Source organism: Caloenas nicobarica, chromosome 3 (genome assembly GCF_036013445.1).
Source record: "Caloenas nicobarica isolate bCalNic1 chromosome 3, bCalNic1.hap1, whole genome shotgun sequence".
NCBI lineage: Eukaryota > Metazoa > Chordata > Aves > Columbiformes > Columbidae > Caloenas > Caloenas nicobarica.
The window spans coordinates 101,412,591-101,435,898 of NC_088247.1; the positions used below are offsets into that span (position 1 = coordinate 101,412,591).

The 23,308-nt window shown below is 38.0% G+C and overlaps 1 protein-coding gene across 1 annotated transcript in view; it reads left to right on the top strand.

Moving 5' to 3' along the window:
* The first annotated feature begins 17 nt into the window (after nt 1–17).
* IARS2 (isoleucyl-tRNA synthetase 2, mitochondrial) overlaps nt 18–23,308 on the top strand; it is a 28,433-nt gene continuing 5,142 nt past the window's right edge. The window contains exons 1-15 of the mRNA XM_065631332.1: nt 18–385; nt 836–958; nt 2,010–2,166; nt 3,328–3,476; nt 3,566–3,615; nt 3,714–3,823; nt 3,910–4,000; nt 4,381–4,496; nt 6,092–6,261; nt 7,158–7,248; nt 7,447–7,598; nt 8,598–8,758; nt 16,492–16,594; nt 17,218–17,311; nt 22,535–22,643. Of these exons, the coding sequence (XP_065487404.1) occupies nt 140–385; nt 836–958; nt 2,010–2,166; nt 3,328–3,476; nt 3,566–3,615; nt 3,714–3,823; nt 3,910–4,000; nt 4,381–4,496; nt 6,092–6,261; nt 7,158–7,248; nt 7,447–7,598; nt 8,598–8,758; nt 16,492–16,594; nt 17,218–17,311; nt 22,535–22,643 (1,922 nt within the window). The 5' untranslated portion in view covers nt 18–139. The remainder of the gene's footprint in view (nt 386–835; nt 959–2,009; nt 2,167–3,327; nt 3,477–3,565; nt 3,616–3,713; nt 3,824–3,909; nt 4,001–4,380; nt 4,497–6,091; nt 6,262–7,157; nt 7,249–7,446; nt 7,599–8,597; nt 8,759–16,491; nt 16,595–17,217; nt 17,312–22,534; nt 22,644–23,308) is intronic.

Genomic DNA, 23,308 nt, shown 5'->3' on the forward strand with positions numbered 1-23,308 from the left:
GGCCCCGCAACAGCCGCTCTCCGCGGCGGGGAGGAAAACGCGTTGCTGCGTGACGCGTCCCTTCCCGCGGCCCGTCGCGGCCGCGCCGCTTGCCGTAGCGCAGGCGGAAGCGGTGCCGCAGCGCAGGGAGCCCGTGAGGATGTTGTGGGCCTGGCGAGCGCCGCCGCTGGCCCGGGCCGGGGCGCGGGTTGGGCTGCGGGCCCGGGCCGGGGCCGCCGCCTGGGGCTGGGCGCGCTCGGCCGCCTCCGAGGCCAACAGCCGGCAGCCCGCGGCGGAGCGCCGGCAGGACTCCCAGTACCGGGACACGGTGCTGCTGCCGCACAGCCGCTTCCCCGCGCAGCTGCCGGGGCGGCTGCAGCCACAGACCGAGCTGGAGACGCAGCAGGTAGCGGCCGGGGCTGGCCGGCCCCGAGAGGCCCGGGCCGGGAAGGGCGGGGGGGCGGCGGGCAGAGATCTGTTTCTGGGGAGCCGTGTGTAGGCCTGGGCTGTGTGGGCCGCCTGGAGCTCGCTGTGCGAGAAGGCTGAAGAACTCGGGATCGTTAGTTAGTTAGTTATAAACTGGATACTCTAAAGTGTGTTATAGTTTTGTTTGGAGAAAGAGCAATGACCCTCCTCACAGTGGAGAGCCAGAATAATAACGTCTGCCTTAATATCATGCCTATCTCAAGCTTTTTGGTACTTTTAAACTACTAACGTTTTCTTTTACAGAGTTAGAAAAGTTAACTCTCTACTTTTGTTTATTTCCTTTTATTATAAGTTTTACCATCTAGCCAAAATCCAGACTTTAAGTGCAAAGACCTGCGATGATTTAGGTGTTTTCTCATTGTCTCTACAGAAATGTGGTTTTTCGGAACTGTATTCGTGGCAAAGGCAAAGGAAAACAAAGCAGGAATTTTGTCTTCATGACGGACCACCTTATGCCAATGGAGACCCTCATGTTGGTCATGCGTTAAATAAAGTAAATATTTACTTGTTCAAACTGTACTGTTTTGATATTTCCCGTTATGTGTTGTGTGCTCTCCATTCCCACTTAAGTCAATAACACTTCCACATTTTTTGCATTTGGAAGATGAGCCTTTTAAAAAGCAAGTGACACACTAACATAGATACTATATGATGCCATGGTGACACAGATACCATACCATGAAAAAAATACCATACACCATTGTATGGTACCTATATGCTGAATGCTTATTTATGAGGCTAAATGTTTCAGTGAAAAGAGAATATTTTTTTTTAGAGAAGGTCCAGCCTTCATTCCTAAGCAATATTAAATGCACATTTTATTTGTTTATTGAATGGATCACGTACACACCGCTGGCTGAGTGTTTATTTCCATATGTAATAATGTTGTTGTAATGTGTGGTTGAGCTGTGCCTTGCTGTTCTTTTTTCCTTTGGATATTTCATGAGTTTGTTATATTAAACTTATTTTCTCTGGGTATCATCAATGGAACCACAATGACTAAATGTCGATAGTTTTAAAATGTAAATTTCAGCTTCGGAATAGTACTCCTAAATATGTTTGGATATGTTTAGATTCAGTGCTGCAAATGACAGCATCACATTATGCTACAAGGTGGGAAAGACTAAAATGTGACCCACAGCTTCTTAAGGTACAAGTGCTAAAGCTTGGGCTTCTGAAAATGACAAGTTTTGGTAGGCGATCATGTATATAAAAAAGCAATAATGTACACTAGCCCAACGCTGTAGATGCAACTCAATGCTTTAAAAATGAGAACAAGTAGAATTTGTTTGCTTCAAGTCTTGCAAGTTTATAAACTGCATCTTTCAGTTGTACTGGATGTAAATTCCTTCGATATCAGAGGTCCTTTGAGGTTCTGCCAAAATAGAAAATGATGGGCAAGGCAAAATCATAAATAGACGGTCTTAAATGTAAATGTATCATTCAGCCCTTTTTTTTTTTTTTTAATAGGAATATTGTAATTAATAATGTAGCTATTCCACACGGGGGAGCTAAAGTAGTAACTGACCCTTGTGTCTTTCCAGATTTTGAAAGACATCACTAATCGTTTCTATGTGATGAGAGGTTATAAAGTACATTATGTGCCAGGATGGGATTGTCATGGATTGCCAATTGAGTTGAAGGCATTGTCAGAAGTCAGAGGAGCTGAAAATCTTTCACCAATGGAAATTAGACAGAAAGGTAAACTACTGTTTGCAATATCTTTGTAGAAAAAGTTGGCGTAAATATTTGTATGTCCTACTCAGCATATTTTGAATTTTATGTTTTACAAATAGCCTTTAAACTTTAGTGGGTGCTTTCCTGTTAGCTGTTGGTAACGTTTTCTAGGATCACTGCATTTGCCAAGCAGACTGAGTACAATTTAATCTTATGAAGTGGGATAATTGAATACAGGCTTAATTTGTTACTGTCATGAACATGCATGGCATTGACCATAGGTTTAAAAAACCAAAAGGACTGAGGATTTGGATTTCTACTTTGCATAACTGTCTAGCAGTATGAAATTAGTATTTATCAGATCAGCATGCTTTTGGGTTTTGAAGCCTGAAGTTGCTGAGGAGCTAAAAAGAAGTTCCTCATAAACTGGGGGTCCCTGCTTAAGCAGGGGGTTGGACGAGGTGACTTCCAGAGGTCCCCTCTGACCTTGACCATTCTGTGATAAAACTTGGACTTCATCAGTACAGCTTGGCTCAATATCACAAATAGGGATGTGCTTATTGACTCTGCTTTTAACAATACTACAAAACTATATGAGTGATCCTTTCAGAGAAAGTTAGTCTGCGTTATATGGAAACCTTTTTGAAAAAGTAATTTCAAATACCTTAAGTATTGAAAGACAACAACATTCAGCTGCAAAACTATTTATAACGAGCAATTTAAACTTTAGCTTGAAATTGCAGCAATGAAGTGGGCTAACTTATTTTCACATGCATGTTGCTTTAAAAGTTTGGATCAGCATCAATAGGTGGTTAATCTTCACTCTTACTTATTTTACATTATTTTCAAATACATTTTGAGAAATTGTTCTTTTTAACTAAATATTTTTCCCTCTTTCTTGAAAAGAAAGTTTATGTTCTAGAGACACGTCTGCTGTATGTCCCCTTATTAGTCAAACAGTACCATTGCTGGATCTTTTTATTCCTTGCAGTCATTTTATGTAACAACTACAGTGAAATATGTATTTTTTGAGCCATAGTCTAGTTAATACACATCAGTAATTGGTGCATAGTTTCAATATGTTCAGCTCAGCCTTTTCTAGAAAATGTCAATAGCATTTTTTAAATGATGTTATCTTGATTTTTGTGGCCTTAACCATGTGCTTAATGGGACTATTCCCTTCAGCCAGAGAATTTTCAGAAAGAGCAATTGAGAAACAGAAATCCGCCTTCATTCGTTGGGGTGTAATGGCAGATTGGGATAATGGCTACCGTACATCTGATCCAAAGTTTGAAGCGAATCAGCTGAGAGTCTTCTATAAAATGTACGATAAGGTATGTTGAACTCTTGCTGAAGTGTGTTTTGATTTGTCATGAGTTTTCATTCTCCTAACTTTCTTTTTTCCCCTCCCTCTCCTCTTTAGGGTTTAATTTATCAGGACTATAAACCTGTGTTCTGGTCTCCTTCAACAAAGTAAGAATCAACTTAATGTTTTGTCTGCAAAATTTTAGCAAGGATATCAGTAGCTTTTCATGTTCAACTGTGTTAACTTACGTTTGATATCAACCCAGAACAGCCTTGGCTGAAGCAGAGCTTGAATACAATGAGAAGCATGTCAGTCGTGCCGTGTATGTGAAATTTCCCCTGCTAAAATCACCACCTAAGCTGACCTCTGTGATAGGTATGACTTCTCTATAGATTTTGAGCCTGATAGCTTTTATTTGTTGTTATAATTGTAAGTAAAGTATTTCTAATTTACATCTGTAGATGGATCATCTCCTGCTAGTGTGCTGGTCTGGACCACGCAACCTTGGACTGTCCCAGCCAATGAAGCAGTTTGTTACATGCCGGATTCAGCGTAGGTGTCTGATTTGGTTCAGTGATCTGCATCAGTACTTATCAATAATTGTCAGCAAAGTAAAAACATTCTGAACTGTCATTACATTTTATTTAAGGCATATTTTTTGCGGTTGCTTTGTTTCATTTTTTTAAAGTGACACAATTGTAAGCTTTGTTCTGTATCTCTATTAATATATTTATTTCTGCTTTCATTCTTATTTTGTAAAGTTATTTCTTCTTCCTAATGTTACATTATCTTGAAATTCTTTTGAGATGTGAATTTGGCACGTAGATCTTGAAACATATTTTGCTGTCTTTTAGAGATGGAGCGATTAAAGAATTTGTAGCTTTATGGTGTTTGTAATTATTTAGTATCACAAGTGTATATTTGCATTGTAGATACTCAATTGTGAAATGTACAACGACTGGTGAACACTTCATTCTAGCTGCAGATAGAGTTGAATCTACAGCTGCTATTTTGGATACGCAGTTTGAAGTTATGTCAACGTGTAAAGGTAAGCTTTAATATTGTCAGTTTGCCTAGAAATCTGCTTGTAGGTGTCTGAAAACTGCTTCAGTTTTGATGTATTATTAAGTTTGTTTATATTTTGAGAACATGCTTCACTGAAATAATACAAAAAGGAGTAGTCTGTCAGACTTGGTGTATTGTAGCTCAAATTTTCATTTATAGATTTCAAAGTACTTTTAAAAATCTGAATTCACACTTTGAAAACTTAAGCATGGAGTAGAAGTCTGTCCAGTATGGAAATAATAATTACACTGAATGTGCTTTGTCTTTCTCATCTCTTGCTGATGAGAACAAGGCACTAATTGCAAGTATGCTCGCTGACTGCCTGATGGCTAAATTCTATGAAAACTATTGAAATTACCCATTGTAGCAGAATGGATAGCTCTAGCTACAAGCTGCTCTTGTTATTTGATGTTACTTTCCAAGTTTTTCATTATTAATGTGTCTTAAGCCTTCGCCACAACCGTGAAGACTACTGAGGTATACTAGTGACTGTTGTCTGCATGGAAAAACTAAAGCAGTTGTGTCCCAACAAACTGCAAAGTGATATTTCTTAATATTTCTGAGTCAGTGTCATGAGTTGGGATTTAACATGTCATTTTTGAAATTTATTCATTTGCACTTATCAGTGATTCAGTGGTGGATATATGCTTATCTAAAGGAGGTGAAAAAGCAATTTCTGTGACTTTCTTTTCAGGTTCTTTTGGTGTCTTTCTATGTGTTCTTTTTCAGAGGGAAAAAAAAAATGATCTGTTTCCGCTTTACCTAATGATAAAACTTTACCTAATGATAAAACTATCCGGAGGTGTTCTACAGATTCCGCCTTCTTGAATCATGTGATTTGCAGATAACAAACAACAGTAGAGTTCTTGAAAATAAGTTTAATATTAGAGCCTTTTCTTTTTATCTTCCCATATATTCAGTTATTAGTTATATTTGTTACCTCTCTGTATTTGTGTATTTAACTGACAGCAGTTTCTAAACATGTTTCTTCTAAGAAGAAAGAATTCAATGAAGGCCATTTTGTCACATGATGTGATTCTCAACTTTCAGCAAGGCTTTACTACTAAGATTTCCTCAGTGGTTTTTTTAACCTTAAATTGTCACTAGCTTAATTTGTGCTGTACTCTCTTTACTTGTATGCAATTTAGAGAGTTTAAATGAATTGTTCACGGTAATATTAGTACTTAGTGGCAGAACTAGAAATAGATCCCAAATTCAAGGATTTTAGCCTATTAAATCATTCTCGCGGTCTGTTTCTGGATCACTGAGATAGTGATTGCCAAGGAATGGGCAAGTGTGGAGTGTCTCTAGGTTGGATGTCACTACTAACAAAATACTGAGGTAGAAGAAAAGCTGTTTCTTCAAAGGGAAAAAAAAACCTGTCCAAGATTAACAATGCAGAGAATTTGAAAGTATTTGGATGGGGACCCACAAACAAGATAAAGAAGTAGTACATCTGAATAGGATCCTGTGCATACACTTGCTGGTCAATTATTTTATTTCTTCTCTCTGAGAAAAGAAGCTGAATGTGTGAATTGTTTCTCTGTTTTCTCTTTTTTTTTTTTTCCCCACCTCCAGGTGTAGATTTGGCAGATGGTTCTTGTGCTCATCCCACAATTCCTGGCAAAGTCTCTCCTCTGTTACCTGCAAATCACGTGACAATGGCAAAAGGAACAGGATTAGTTCATACAGCCCCAGCTCATGGTATGGAAGACTACAGCGTGGCTTCCCACCATCAGTTACCCACAGTACGTTATTTTTTGGGGTTTCCTGCAACTTTTTGATGATGTGCCCCTGAAGTGATTGTTGTAATTTGTGCGTAAAACTTGAATATGTTTTGAAGCATTCACTTAAGTGTGAATATCACTAATGGCCTGCAGGAATGTGCAACTAGCCTTAAAGTGTGGATCAAAATAAAAGGATCCAGTTTTTCGTCCGTCTGCTAATTAAAACTCACAGGGAAGTGGTAGAGTAGAATCTAGTTTATCTTTTCTCTCTCTGTGTGGTTTTTGTTTGTTTTTTTTTAAAAAAACAATAACAGACAACAGTTCTCAGCCACTGGCTGTCAGTGCTCAGAATTGTCTTCTAAAGCTGTATCTTGCAGACCCGTAAATCACTAGTTATGTAGGTCATTCATACTACTCTTTTTCAGCAAAGCTGGTTTTAAACATGTACATAAATACAGTTCAGTTATGCATCATCAGTTTGTGTTTGATGGAAATGAAGATGCAGGATATTCTTTTTCACCTTTTTAAAGTAATGACTTGAGATGTTCCAAAACTTGGTTATACTCCTATTTCTGGTTGGGGTTTTTTGAGGGTATGTTTTTTCTTGGGTTGTTTTATGTTTTTCACTGTTGATTTGAAAAGTCATTGAAGTAATAACCGGTGACTTGATGTGAGACAGTTGTGGTATATCTGCAAACATAATGGGGCTCCTTTCTTCTGGTATATAAAATTCACTTGCCTGATAGATTACTGAATTGCAGTTAACTAAGTCTGAAGTGTACTGAAATACAACATAACTTTGCTATTCATCAGAAAAGTAGTTACTCTGCAGAGTACTTAACTGGCTTTTGAATACCGAAAAGGTAATTAATTGCCACATGGTTCTTTATTGACATGATTAACATACTTATTTTTAGGATTGCCTTGTGGATGAAGGTGGTTTTTTCACTGAGGCTGCAGGTCCTCAACTTAAAAACAAGAATGTCCTTGAAGAGGGCAATGAAGCTGGTGAGTATTTGGTGTTCATCCATTTGTTACTTGATCAGTTACATTCCTGCAGGTATATTTTTGAGGGTTCATTCATACAAACAATATATTTTTAATATGAATGAGGTACAGGTGTTGATCATGGAAAGGGATGAATTGAGGTTAACAGTAGCAGTATGTTCAAATTGGATTTTAATCTTGTCTCATATTTTCTCTCAGTCATTCAGATGCTTCAAGCAGCTGGGAGTTTGTTAAAAGAGGAGAAGTATGTGCACAGTTACCCGTATGACTGGAGGACTAAGAAACCAATGATCATTCGTGCCAGCAAACAGTGGTTTGTAAACACAGCAAGTGTGAAGGCTGCAGCACAGGTATATAATTTGGCTGTCTTTATGGGGCATTTAAAAATAGCCGATGCCATTTGAAATCAGCAAAACAATCTTACTACAGCTCACTCCAGAATATGTTCTACTCTGGAGTTTACAAAGAGTAATTGAAAAGTGTTAGTTATTTGTCGAAGTGATGAATGCTGTTGGTTTTTTGGTCAATATTGAAACAATTCAGGATAAATACATTGCCTGACATATTTGTTTAGTGTATTGACAGGAGACGTACAAATTTCTTGGAGCTACTGAACTTTTTTCCTCAGAATAGATTTCAAGTAATTAAGTCAGAAGAGACAATTTTATCATTATTAAAATTACCTTTGTCATTACAGTAGCCTTGCATGGCCAGACATCTTCGTTTGCTCCCCTATTAATTTTGCTACAGTCTTACTTTGAATAACTTTAAAGCATTTTTGGTTTTGTTTGGGTTTTTTGTGTTGTGGGGTTTTTTTCTTTCTTTTTTTTTTTCTTTTTTTTTAATGCGGTGGTCTTTGCAATTATGTACATCCACACAGAAAACCCAGACCAGCACCTGTGCTGGCTTGGGTAACAGGGATTTCATTCTAATTAGGGCATGAGGTCTTTATTCCATATTCCTCTTTACCTAGAATGAAGCAAAATATGGTGGTTATTCATTATGTATCAAGATATGGTTTCAAAGTAGACAAGAGCCCAAGACACAATGAGCTATTAAACTTCAGATAGAGCTACTGATGCCATTTATAACTCACTTTAGGGTCTGCTTGAGAATCAGAGCTGGCAAAAAAGCGTTAGTTGCTCTGTGGGGATGTGTTCAGTATATGCAGTGTACTAAGGATGTTATTGAAGAGCAACATGCGGTGAAGTAAATGTGACAGTTGCCGAAGGCATGTTTTTTCAATACTGGGAGTGGGAGTGTAGACCTGTACCTTTTCTAACTGGTAGCATAAGCAACGTTTGTCTGAATGCTGAAGCGTGTTCAACAATTCACTGTCTACCTTACAGGAAGCGCTGAAAAAAGTGAAAGTTATTCCTACGTCTGCAGTGAACAGAATGCTTGAAATGCTGGACAGAAGGACGTTTTGGTGTATATCGCGGCAAAGATGTTGGGGTGTTCCAATCCCTGTTTTTTATCAGAAGAACACAGGAGAGTGCTTGATAAACAGGTATTTGTCCAGCTTTATATACTGAAAAATGAAAGAATGAGCACACTCTGTTGTGCTGCAGTTACACAATATTATAAAACTTCTAACTATTTAAGTATAAATACATGGTTTTACTTGCAATTGTTTATACACAGAACAGATTCACCTACAAATTAAAACAATCAGAAACTCATTGCTGAAGGTGACTTGTATGTAAGTGATACGAATCAATTTACTTAGATACTTAAGTCACCTGAAAAGTCCCCTTGATAGTAATTGCTGCTTTCATCCCTCATCTTCAAGTGGGCTGCCAGTAATCACTGTCCTTTGCGTTTAAGCAAGGAGTAAAATGCAAGTTGTAGTTAGAATAGACTGCAACTGTAATGGTAGCACTGTAAATTGAATAATACAGATATTTTGTCAAAATAGCTTTTTCCAATTGAATAAGTGACAAGGAGATATCTGAAATGGAATAACCAAATCGGTTGCAGAATAAATAACTGCACTTTGTTTCAAAATAAAATTAGAGAGTTTTTGAAGAACCAGCCATAAAAAATGTAAGCGACGTTTAGCTATATGATTTGGTATGTCTAAGGCTTCAGATGGTGGTCTTACTTTGCCATCTTTTGGTTAAGTTAATAGTATCCAGATATTGCAAACACTGCATTTCAGGAATTCCAGACAATGTAACTCGGAGGAAATCCAAGCTATGCTTTAAAACAAGAAACCTCAAACAAATATGATCCTTTCCTGAGTTTTGAGGAGTCACAGAGTTCTGCTTTGAGGGAACAGAGGTTTTCAATTGTGAATATCGTCTAAGAGATTATTTCATTAAAATAATATTGTGGAGTTCCACATTCATTGTTTATTTCCATAATTGTTTTCTGGCTTGAGATATGCTAGTGTAACTCCATTTTATACATCTTAGCCTCACAGCACTTTGTGCAAATTCATTATGGATAACAAGATTGCATAGCTGGAGATGAACTGAAGTAGTGTTGCAGAACTTTTTTTATTCTGGTATGGAATAAATATACTGCAGAGAGTCCAGCATGTTTTGCAGAGGCTTGACTGAGCACATAAGTGCAGTAGTAGGTGAGGCTTAGGGTGTGGAGAGCAGGGAACGGACTTTAAGCAGTTAGTCCTCAGCTTCACTTAGTGTCCCTGGGTGTGTAGGTGCACAGATCTGTACTTTGACTCCTTCACAGTGGGCAATAACTGTGAGAAAAGACCACAATAACCATAGTCGTTTATAATACCTGAGTAATGCTGACACACATCAGGAAATAAAGGGATGGAGGCTCTGTGGGGTGTAAAATCATTCTACCTGCCAAAACTGTTACTGTATTAAAAAGGAAGTATATGCTCACAGAAAAAAATTACAGTTTCTGAGGAATGCTTATCATAGCGTGTCTGCGGAGTATGCTTGAGTGTGTTAATTGTCCTTGCTTAAAATTTTTAAATATGTAGTTTAACAACAAAACCAGAGTGTACTGAAAAGCAGTTTTGCAGTTGGCAGTTAAACGTGAAGGGCATCACGAAGCAATAGCTCCTTCAGAACATAGAGGAGCTAACCCAGCTGGTACAGAACACATTTGAAAGGAAGCATGCATGGCAATCCCTTTAGGTTGCAGTAAAATTACCTTGAAAGCCAGTGACCTGTATAAAACGCATGTCTTTTGCAAGTACTTGAGCTGTGGGAGATTATTGCTGGAGTTGTACAATATGTGGCAATGGGGGCATTTTGATGTGATAAACTCTGCAATAGTTTAACAACTCGACTTTTATGTGTAGGTATTGGCCTAGCAGTCACACATGTCAGTGAATGAACAAAGGGACAGTATAGCAGATTTGGTTAGAATTGATCTGGGGGAAAAAGAGAGACATTTAGGGAAAACAAGCAAGCAAACAAAACCAAAACCATATCCAATATGCTTGAAAAGTAGATTTATTTCGTTTGACTGGCAGCTTCTGATGCTCATTTATAATTGGTACTCCTTCTAACATGTTTTACAGTAGAAGTGAAATTTTCAAAGAAAACTTTAAAACCACACATCTAATATTAAAAGTTAGCTGTAGCAGACTTCTGTAACTGGAGTAGTAAAAGTGCACAGAATATTGGCCTATAGAAATGACAGGCAAGTTTAGAAAGCAGTCTGTCAATTCATAGGTCATTTTCCTGGACACCAGTTCTTATTAAGCCTAAATATTTTGTTGTATTTGCATTATCATTTTGCAATCATATCACAATAGGTTGCTGACATATTTCTAACACTTGAGAAGTTTCATATTAATATTGTGTGAAAAATTGATGTCATTAAAATAACATTAAATAACATTTCAAAACAAAAGCTATTTTCTTGTCTTGAATGCTGGATGAATATCTTTCCAGTAGCAGCTGCTCCGGAGTTTTCGAGAGGCTATCAAAAGTAACAGCATCTCCACTGGAAGTCAGTGTAGTCCACATGGAGTTGCTGTTACATATGAGAGCGCCCATGGCCCGTCTCAAGTGATCCTGTCTATGTATCACCTGTAAAAAGACTTCTAAAAAAAAAATCTCTAGAATAAACCACTGTGTTTCCCTCTGTAAGTCAGAGTTTCCCCTGAATTTGTTATATGAAAATCTGCAGAAAGCTTCTCTGTCAAGATGCACCTGCTCATCTCTACCAGAGTGTTTTTCTCACACCAACAATCCTGTTTTGCTCACTTGAAAGCCAAGAGCCAGATTGTAATCTTGTGTGCGACAAGTTTGATGCAAGATCCCCGTGAGTCTTCCTGTTTTCTGCTGTGGCCCCGCATAACCCTAAAACACGTTTGATTATATGACACTGTTCTATAAGGTTACAAATTGAATACTCTACTGAAAGTTAGATCCTTTCTGTAGATCAGGGGTGTCAAACTCATTTTCAGCAGGGGCCACATCGGCCTCATGGTTACCTTCAAAGGGCTGAATGTAATTTTAGGACTGTGTAAATGTAACTACTCCTGTAGAGCAAACAACATCATATTGTGATGATGAATTTTAAAATTAGGAAAAAAAAAAAAAACAAACACCTACCTGAGAGAGAAAAGAGAACATTTTTTCCATTATTGCAGTTTTCAGTAAGAATTATGAGAATACAGAGGTAAAAGTCCGTGTGATTTATTTTTTTTTTTTCTGCACAAGTGGAGAAAAAAAAATAGAATTAAATAGAATACATGCACAAATAAATGCTTATAATTTTACCAACTTTCAGAACTTAGTAGACTTCTTGAGAAAGCATTCTGATTCTAGGAAATTCTGTAGCTGATGGAAGAGAGAAAGAGATCCAAAAGTAAAACGAGATTTTTTTGTATTTCCAGTAGTAGCTCAGACCAGGTCATAAACATGAGACGTATCTAACTTTAACCTGACCTCATGGAATAACTGTTTGACTTTACAAATTCATTGTTCAGATACTGGTTAAAAATAAGTACTATTACAAAGATTATTCTAATGCCTGAGAACTTTCATCCTCTTCTCTATGACTTTGATTAACAAGTAACTTAATGTAAAAAAAAAAAAAAAAAAAAAAAACTGAAAAAAAAAAAACCCCAAAACCAAGCACACAAAACCCCCCCCAAACAAATAAAAAACCCCACACCTGTTTCTGAAATAGATCTACCCTGCACTCTAATTTGATTTTTTAAATGTTAAGACTTGTGACTTGTAAGCAATAGCAACTTAACCTAAGTACTTACTGCTGAAGTATCAACGTTCATGTAACAAAGAAGATTGACTTGCCCTCTTTACTGCCGTTTGAAAAGAGGTTGAGAGAACATCAGGCACTGTATTCTTCTCCTCACGACTATATCTTAATGCTGCCTAATTTCTGTTAACACATTAAATAAGTGTTCAGCATAATCAATATCAGACTTCGGAGTGATTGGCTGGTGTCGTGGTAGCGTGAATTGTCGTAGGGCTTCCAGTGTTAAAACATAGCGAGTGACACGTAATGCAAGTCTTTCCAGATAGCATATGAATACAGGGCAAAGTTTTACAATGGTGTTTATTGCTAACTCGGAGAATTATCATGCTCACGGTGAAGCCCGTAGATTATAAAGTGATGAGTAGTTATTTGAGAAAGGTGGTTTTCACTTGGACCTTGCATAAAAGTACTTTGCAAAAATCTTCCTCCTTACAATACAGGTACCTTAAATAAAGTTACTTCTCTCTCTTGTGGTTATAGTTAATCATAAGGATCCTGGGAAAAGATTAGAGGAATGGGATTTTTTTGTTGTTTGTCTTGGGTTTTTCAAACTGTAGGAGGAAAAAGTATTTGTTGAAATGGTATCCTGGAAATCTTTGGTCTTAACTGTCTCCTTGTATAAAATACTTGCTTGTTAATGTTCACTTTTATTCAGTAGGGAAACAATATAAGGAAAAGAAGCTTGCACTGCTAATTTTTTTTTCTTTACTTGATTTGAAACTATGATAGAATTTTGAGAATATTGGTCAATAAGAAGTTGACTTCACAGTCACTGACTCTTTATTTCTTGTAGGTGATTGATGACACAAATCTGACCTTCTAGTTGTCCGAAAACTTCTACCCATAGCATAATTGTATGTGTTAGTTCGCATGTCACAAACATGCGTCTTTAAAATAATTGTGCCCTTCATGAGTTAACAATATAAGCCTTCGCATTGCACAGCAGTAGACTTGGTAAGAGGTCAGTGCATAGTGTGTTTTTTAGGAATGCGCCTCTGCGATGGTAGGCAACTGTTGTGTGGCACTGGCAATACTTACTGTAAACGAAGGCGGTCGTTTTATGATGGTTTCCCAAGGGAGACTGATAGCAAGATTTTGTGTTTCCTTCTTGTCCCCATCGCCAGTGGAAAGGAGCACAGGTCACCCTCACCACAGGTGACACAGTTTGCACTATCACAGTGTTTCAGGTGTGCCACCCCCCCCCATTAATTTCCCCAAATATTTGTGTGATAGGCTTGACCTAAATCATTATCTCTTCCATTGAGATGTCACTGCCATTAACAGCTGCAATGTCAGAAAGCTGCTGGCACTTCAGACCGTATTTCCTTTGCTTAAAGCTTAGAACATCTGGCAAACTGAGATTGCTGCTGTGATCAAACTGAATCCAGACAGTTGTTGGAAAACATTGTTTGCTAAGAGTATATTCCAGTATTTTCTCCAAGGTAGCTGTTAGTTTGGGTCCCTAGCTTCATTTATCAGCTTTTAAAAATCTCTACAAACACTGATGTCATCAAATACCTGTTGAATGCTTTAAAAATCTATAGGTTGGAAATGAATTTGCCACTAGAGTTTATGTCCCTCTGCTGAGGTGTGTTTGCAATATGGAAAAGTTATGTGGAAGACAAGCTTAATTCCTGTTTAAATTTTCTATTTGCTTTATAGGGCATGCTGGTAGCTTTTCTGTACTAGTTATGGGTATGATTCTTGATTAGAAAAAAATTCTGGCTCTACTTTGATGCCAGAGCCATTAGCTGAACACTGATTGACTTCTTCCATGAATCACTCAACATGCAGTAATATTTTATGTCGTAGTAGGCATGTTTTAGGGTAAATTATCCTCTTTTTAATTCAGCTATTGTGGCTTCTCCTGGCGATTTCCACGGATAAGACTTGGCCGGTTACAGGAAGGCGTTGAGACCGTGGAGGGAGCTCTTGAAATTTTAACTTGAAGCCAACTAGTTATCTGTAATTGTCTTTAAAAATACACTGATAGTTTATTTGAGAAGAATCAAAGATGGAGACTTCTGTTGGCAAGGAGTGAAAAATAATGTTGTAGTTTTTTTAATTTTTTTTTTTTTTTAATATTCCCAGGTGGTAGGGTCTGTGTCATGGCTGAAGGTCTGGGTGTAAAGCCAGCCTCTTCAGTGGAAGGTACTGACCTTGCAAGAGAGAGACAAATTCAGTGGAGTAGTTTAGTCTGGGCTAAGACAAACTAATTTCTCCTTGGCTTATTTGATTTTTTTTCTTTTTTCTTTTTTCTTTTTTTTTTTTTTTTTCCCCCCGGGAAGCTTTCTGAATTTGGAGATTTAGCCTGAAGGAGGCAAGATGTAAGGGATACTTATCAGCTGTCTGCCAGGAATCTGCCAGGGCTGGAGTCGTTTGCTTTTGTCTTGGAAAAGTAACAATTCACAACTGGAAGTATAGGCAAATATGCTTCTGTGCAAATATTTGTGGAAGGAAACGATACTATTCAGAACCAGAGCTCCTAAATGTTGTTTCACCAAGATAAATGTTAGCAGGTATTTTACAAAGCCATAAATTGTGTCCTATCATCATTAAACTGGAAGATGAGCGATACCCATTTTAGCTTGAAACAGTAAGCATGGTGGTGGCATGCTAGCTGGAGTGTTACTGGGGTTTTTTTTCTCCAGAAAACCTACTGGGATGCTCTACAGGAATTTACTTTGAGAGGTAAATTGATTACTCAATGATTAATTCATTAATAAAAAACTGTTGGTCCATCATTTCCATTTTCTTCCCGGAATGAAGAGCAAAACTGCATTTTCTTCTTAATGTTGCACCTCATGTCATGTAATTAAATAATAACTTGTTCTATATCTTCTTGGAAAATATGGGTTTTCATGCTTAAAATCTGTGTGCGTAAGAGTCCCCTAAATGTTGTAGTGATGTAGCTCAACTGATTGAGCAGTGGAGAAAAAATACTGTGCTGAAGTCCAAACAGAATACCAAAGTGATGATACTAAAGAAGTTAGATCTGCCATTTGTATTTTCAAGGTGATTATGCCAGAACATTGGTCTTAAAAATCACCTCTTTATTAAGTGTTCTGTAAGTCAGCAAGGCAAAGGGGGGGGGGGGGGGTGTTGGTATTTTTGAGATATCTTAATTTATGTCTAGACTTGGCATTAAATGATATTAAAAATCAATTCCCCATAGCCTTACCTACTGGGGACAACGATTGAATGTGTCATAAATAGTAGACAGAAGTGCACGCCTTGTGGTAGCGTTATCTGTTCACATCAGAAGAAATGCTTAGTTTATTTTTTAATTTTTCTTATTTCTATAATATCTACTTTTCCAGGACCTTTGTCCTGGCTGATGTTATACCATACAAACCCATATGTTGCCTTCAGAGTGTATGTTGAATGGTTGTTTACATCACTCCTTTACTGGGTTACAGAAGTTTCAGTTTCCCATATTGTTGGGATTAATGTATTTATATATATGTTTCTTACAGTTTGAAAAATAGATTGCTAAAAGGGGGGATCCAGACAACCAGGAGTCTAATATTTTTGTATGTTACTCGAAATGCTGCCATTACCTAACTCTCCATTTCCACGGAAGTTCTCAAGATCTCATTTTGCAGTGGAGAAAAGAAGCCTTTTGTCAAAAAGACCAAATATTGGAGAGGGGTGGAAGCTGTTGTTCGGTTTCTGTAAATCTAAGGTCAAGAAATAACAAGTGAAAGGGATTTTATAAGTTCTCAAGCTGCTGGCATCTTTTTGAGGTCCCAGTTATTGAGTATTTGCAGGAAAAGCTGTTTGGAATACACGCAAGTTTTTGTATATCCAGGTTTTACACAGCTTACCCATCCTACAAAGGCAGGAAGTCTTCTTCATACAGGCAGAAAGTTCTCTGGAGGCTTGTCTGTATTAGAAGCTGGAAAATCCCAGGTTTAAGTAGCTTGATCTGTTATCAGTATATTTCATCACTTTGGATTTGGGATACTTGCAGAAAGGTACAATTAACTCATCAATTTATAAACCCCTTTTTTCCTTCTAACCCAGTGAAACTATCACAGATGTCATCAAAATAGTGGAGCAGCAAGGAACAGATGCATGGTGGACCCTTCCTATTGAACAACTATTATCAAAAGAGGCTGTAGCAAAGGTAATTTTTTTACTTCAAATACAGAAAGTGCTTAAGATGGTTCAGTGATGGGAAAGAATATAAAACTTTCATATAGTCCCATGATGCTTTTCAGTCTTGTACCTTCATGAGAAGGTGTCCTGTGAAAGGAATATTTAGAAAGCGATATCCAAGTATGGCAAAATACACACAATCAGATTTGTGCCATTAATTCAGGGCAGAGATCTCCCTCCTCCTTCTTTTAGTTCAGGAGGCAAGTGACACCCTGATTAACCAAATTATGAGCCCAAATATATATTAAGTCTTTGTCATTAAAAGAGATTCAAATTTTCATTTAGTTCTTCTTAACTCTTTATTCTCCCTTTATTAATTGTGTTCTTAAGCTAGCACACAAGCTGTGGTGTTAGTCTGCCATCTCAGTTTTTTTGGTCATCTTTCTTTGTTCTGTTTTGGGCTTTCATCAGTAATTATCTGAAAACTATTGTGAAAAATTATCTAAATTATTTGGTATTCACTCACGAAGTTGGTAGCAGACCCTGTACAAAAGTGGTCCAGAAACCCAATCTACCTTATTTCTGTCTTTGAAAAGCATTGATGATACAGAGTGTTCTGTTTGCGTTATTTAATAATTGTTTTTCCAATAGGCTGGTGGTCGTGATGTTTTGGATTATGTCAAGGGACAGGATGTCCTAGACATCTGGTTTGACAGTGGAACTTCCTGGGCTCATGTTTTGGAAGGTACAGAATTAAAATGTTGATCTATCTTTTAGAATACTTGGAGAACAAAATGTGACTTTTGCGTGATGATGTTGGTAGCAGCGAAACTGAGTTAGATTATTCCAGCAGCAAACTGGTTGTGACTTCTTACTGCTTTTGCTTGTAAAGATAAGGGTTTAATGTTGGCAAACTCATTTTCAGTGTAGTTGAAGATGAGATTTTTCTAATATTCTGACTCATTCTGCTATGTGTCATACCATATATCTTCTAACTGGAACAGACTTGTTTTGAGTATAGAAGTTTCATGACACAGCTACGGTACTTTGTTGCTAGTTGGTAACTCTTAGATTATTTTCAGTTAACAAATTTCAGTTTGTGCTTGTGCATGCTATTTGAAGCATAAAAAAATTGAGATGAGACGCTGAATATAAGTAACTTCTTTAATTATAAGAGTGTAGGTATATTTTCCAGTTCTGATTACTTTCAGTAACTAAAGCAGTATATTCTCACTTAAAATATTTGTACTTGCTATATGCTATTTTTAGCTCCTACTGCCAGTAGTTGCTACTCAGCAGGCAGCAGATACATATTTGTGTAAAAATATATAAAATACACACTGTTTGTCTGGAGGATAGCCTGAAGTCAGGAGTCTTTTCTAAAGGAGGAATCTGGTCCCATACATCAAGTCTGTTGGACTTTAAACCCCTCAGTACACAATTGCATGATAACAATCTTGTTGAATTGTAAAACGCGTTAGTACCAGAGGTTTTATTTCTTAGCAACGTGGTCAGGCAATAGTACCATCAGCAAACAGTCATTTTCTGGAAGACCTTTACATATATTAATGTTCAAAGTCTTTAGTATTTCTTGATTCACTGTTAATTTGTGTAGGGCTCCTGTATAGGTTCTGTAATTTCTAATAAATGTTGGCTCTTTCATAGTACAAACTTCTTTCGTGGAACCATTGAAAGTTCCTCTTCTCTATCTAGTAATTTATTTTCATGAAACTTGCTGGAATTGGGGTGTGTAAGGCATCTCCTTGTGCTATCCACCAGGACTGGTTCAAAGTTGGGGGAAGGACTAACCAGCAGTGTGATCTCAGAAGCCTCTTTATCTTCAGAAATGACTCAAAAGTTGCATTACCTTTTCTCCTCTAGAGTGGAGGCTCCCAGCCACTGCCAGGAGTTGAAGTGCAGTCTCAGTGATTCATATGAAATTACTGTTTTGATTGACCCTTTACGAAAAATGCAGAAGTTGTTGAATTAATAGTTTTGTCTTGTATTTCCCAATATATTCCAGCTGTTCAAACATTTTGCAGAACTTCTTCCTGTGTCAATAAAAATAATTGGCAGGGCTTAGAAACAGGCTAAGCGATGGGATTCTTTTCCAAAGTGTTCTTGGGGCGGAAAGAAATGGATGAAATCCACAGAGAAATCCAAAATTGCTTCGAGGATGTCACAACGGGAAGAGAAACTTCCTGTGGTTGAAACTCGTGAGAGCACAGAGGCACATGGGAGCTGGCGTGCTCCCTGTGAAGTGCTGCCAGTTTGTTCTATAGCAGGAGATGAGCGATAACAGCATCTGTCGCCTGCCTTCTCATGAGTTCTCAGACACACGGTGTGAATTTTGGGATTGTCCTACGCAGGGCCAGGAGTTGGACTCGACGATCCTTGTGGGTCCCTTCCAACTCAGGACATCCTGTGATGCTATGACTAATGTTTAGAATCGTTTCACTCTACCATGAACTCAAGTTATTGAAAATTAGAAGTGAGTGATCTGTCTGTTAGTAACCAGCAGGAATAAACTGTGTTCCAGGTTTCTCTGCCGCTTCCAGTCTCGCAAAAATAAGTTGTTGTCTTCAGTGCCTCTGCAACTTTCAGAACTTAGGCCTGAGTTTTCACTGGACTTGGACTAGCTATGTCTGAGCTTAGTAGATGAGATGCAGTGGGTATGAAATGCACCCCTTGAGCTGATGGCCTCTCAGATTTCGTTTAAAAAATATGGCAGGTTGGGAAAGGGGTGAGGAAAAAGAGGAGAGAGAGATTCTGCAATGTGAGGGTTTTGAACAGGTTAAAGGAATTGCTCAGTGACCGCAAGCTCAGTGACCTAAATCACATGGATACAGGCGTATTTCTAACACTTGTCCTGCTGCATTTCCTACCAGAGACTGGTCATAGTTCTGATGGAGATGACGTAAAGTTGCTCTTTTATTTCATTAAATTATGGTTGGCTTCCTTTTTCCAGCCGAGGTGTGTCAAAGGTCCCACTTCTAGCTAAATGACCAATTAACCAAACCGTTCTACATCAGCAGCGTGGCAGGTAGGAAGGTGCGACTTACACACTGAGATCAAAGATTCAGCTACCGTAGTCACAAACCCAAAAATGTTCAGTTATAACTAGATTGTGTGTAAAATAAATACTGCCCCACCTGCACCATCGAGAGCAGATCCGCAAGTGCAACGTGCTCTGAAAAACCCCACTGCTACTAAAGGATTTTTGGCATATGACTTGCTTCGTTAATGCTCTGTTTGCCTAACACTGTTTTCACGGAACAGTTTATTGTTGTGCTATGTGATCCTTTCTTTTTTTTAATCTAATTCTTTCTTATTTTTTGAAAGAACTGTTTCCACATTCTTTTATGCAATGTTGAATTTTAAGTCTGAATACTTTGCACATGAGTAAATTCATTTTCACGGTACTGCTGTGAGGTAGAGGAGTGTTAATACCCTGCCTCTAAAAAGAAGGTGTGGTGAAAGCAAAATCTGATTCAGAAGCATTTGCTGATTTTGAATACTTAATGCTGTGGTGCCTACGACTTTTTTTTTTTTCTTCTTTGAAATTCAGTTTGTGTTCAGTGCTTATTTCAGTAGCTGTCCTTGGAGTAGCCATTTTAGAGAATTCTTTTGTCTTAAAATTCTCTTATGGGTCTTGACATTTCATGGGCAGAGTTCCATCTGCACTACAAACTTGAGATTATTATTTTTCAAAATACTTCATATAAAAATGCACACCGGACCATACTGTGATGCGATATGCCATTGGTAAAAGTCACACAGCTTTTCACCCATAGTTTTGTATCGCAACGATGGTAGTTTTCAGCATCATAACTTTTTTTCCCTATCTTATTGGCTAATATTTAACTGAATGAATGTGATTATTTTACAGCTTACCTATCTAAGTGTTTAAACTTTTGTGCTGACTGAGAGACTTGAATTTATCTTAGTTGATTCATTCCTGGCATTAAAATATAAGATTTTTCATCTAAAAGTCAAAGTCTGTAAGATCAAAGTTATGAACCAGAAGGATCATAAATCGTAATTGTAATTCTCCTTAACGACCTATGTACTATAACTCAGTGTAAAATAAACAACTGAGAAGTCTCTTCTGGGCTGTCAGACGTGCTCTTCCATTTGCAAAGAAATGCGTGCAGTGTTTGAATTAATTTATATATAACCATCGCAACTTTAATGAAATGAGGTAGAGGACTTACATGAGCACTTACAAGGTTTCGTATATGCAAAACCCCTGTTTGTATTTTACAGAGATAAAATGTTCGGGCGTCCATTAAATTTGTAAGCTACATTAGCCAGCCCGCCAGATGTACTCTAGTTGCTGCCAGAAAAGACCAATACAGTTTGCCGTTTGTAATCAGTTGTTTCTTTAAATTCTTCTCTATAGTTGTAATTACTTGCATTTCCATGAAAAGTTCACCTTTCTAAAACCAGTGGCTAGTAAACTAGCTGTAAATAACAAATGTATTGTTACAGATTTTCCACTGTTATTTTCTTCCTTACCAAAAATGCCTTTTTTTAAAATTTTTTAATCTTGTCCTCACAAGTATTTTTGTGGTCTTTTAATACAAAGGTTGATCCCTACTTATTCTCCTTTTAAAACCCAAGCTCTTTGTAGATGTTCTTGAAGGAATAAGCGAATGTGTAAAAAAAAACTGTAACACCCACCCACAGGTTTTTCCTGTGCTAGCTGGAGCCGCATGGCCTTGACCTTTGTAATGTTGAACTTCCTTTTATTGCAGGATGGCTCTAAATATCGAAACTTCCATTAAGTTAAACAAATAAATCCAGCGTGTCAGCAGCAGAAAGCAGCATTGTTTCAGGGGTCCTAGGAGGAAAGAGGATTAAAAGGAGCTACTAGATTAAAAAAATGACTAGAGAAACTTTTGTCTGAGCATCTGGAAAATTACATCACAAACTTTTAGAGTCAACACTTAATTCGGGCCAAACACGCGTGTAACGTTGCACATTTGTACGCTTTGAGTTGCATGTTCTGTGTGCTCCACGTTATTCTGATCTCACTCTGGTGACCTCGTTTAGGACCGGGAGGCACTGCCCGAGTCAACAAGTGTTGCACCCGTTTGTACGGCGACTGACTCCCACCAGTCAAACCATCAAAGCTTGGCCTCAGCCCCTCGGGCAAGCTGCGTGTGCGCTTCTGCTCCAGCGTCTGCTCAGCGCAGGGCCGGGCTGTGTGCCCTGCAGCCCCTTTTCTTTGATGTCCACAGTACTCAGCAGCTCCAGTTATTCTTCTCCAACATTCCTCCTCTTCGTGTTTTGATAGGGAATAATATTTCCACTCAGCCTTCACCGGGTTAAGCTCCTCCAGCCCCCCTCTCTCCCACGAGAGGCTGTTTCCCATGTTGTATTAATCCTTTCCTGAATTTTTTAATCTTCCTGGAACACCAGTGGCCAGAAATGTCAATTCTGTCGCAGGTGAGCTGCAGTCACTGCCAAAGCTTCCTGGTCTCTTCCAGAAATCCCTGATGCTTTACACAGGCCGGTCAGGCAGGTTACGTCTGTGACTTGTATCCTGAGTGATTCCCCACTGATGCAGTTCTAGGTGGTAGCGTGGATTTTATTAATTCCAAAGTATGTGGTCTTTTCTTGGGTCCTTCGGTTGGTTTGAGAGTACTTGGGAAGTATTTTGAGAACTTCTTATGAAGCGCTCTAAGCCTCCGTTTTCAAAATTTATTATTTTGTTTGGGGGAAAGCACGTTTATTTGTTAAATTTTGGAGTTCAGCAATTCTTGGATATAAAAAAAAATTGTGATACTAATGAATCACTTGTATCATGTTGAAGTAACCATACACTGTTTGTGTAAGCAACTCATCTACGGGGTTTGAAGAGCAGAATAAGTTTTACTTACAGAGATTTTCTGTAAGTATTTTCTGTATTAATTGTTTAAAGATTTAGGCTGATGGTTTTTAAAAAAATCTTCTGTTTTTAAAGGTACAGAGCAAAGAGCAGATACATACCTTGAAGGAAAAGACCAACTGGGAGGCTGGTTTCAATCCTCTCTATTAACCAGTGTGGCAACAAGGAAAAAAGCACCATATAAGTAAGTGAATGGATTGCAAACACATTGCTAGTTCACTTATTATCATGCTTTTGATAGTGTGGACATTAGTGTGCAAACAAGAGAAACCAAGCCATTGCTTAGTATCTGATTTATGTTCATAGGTTTTCAGTATAAAGTTTTTCTCAGGTTAGATTGTAATGGATTTATTGTTTAAATTTTTTCCATCATAATTTTAATAGATGTTTTCTTTCTCAGTGATTCAGATATATCCTGTTATAGTATGAGATACAGGTCTGTTCTTCTGCCATCTCTCTCATTCCCATAATTTCTATGGGACATGCAGTAGGAAAATCTCTTATAATCACAGACGTGTGAATTGCGTGTTAGGCTGTAAGGAATTCAGAATCACTGTGTGCATGTCTTATGCTGGAGCTGTGACTATTTGTTCCTTTGAAGATGAAAAGCACAGGGAAGGGGAATGCGGGTCAGTTGCAAGGAGAGTGTGCTGTTTTTGGACACGTGTTGGCTTAAAGAGTAAATAATACTTTCATCTTTAATTCATCTGAAATACGTGTGCCCTGGGTGTCTGCAAACAATCTGTTGCTCACATGGTAAAACTAAATGAGGAAAATAGAGTTGTAGGCACCACTCGGAGGGTAGTGCAGCATATTCATGGTTGATTGAACTCAACAGATGAAGCCTCG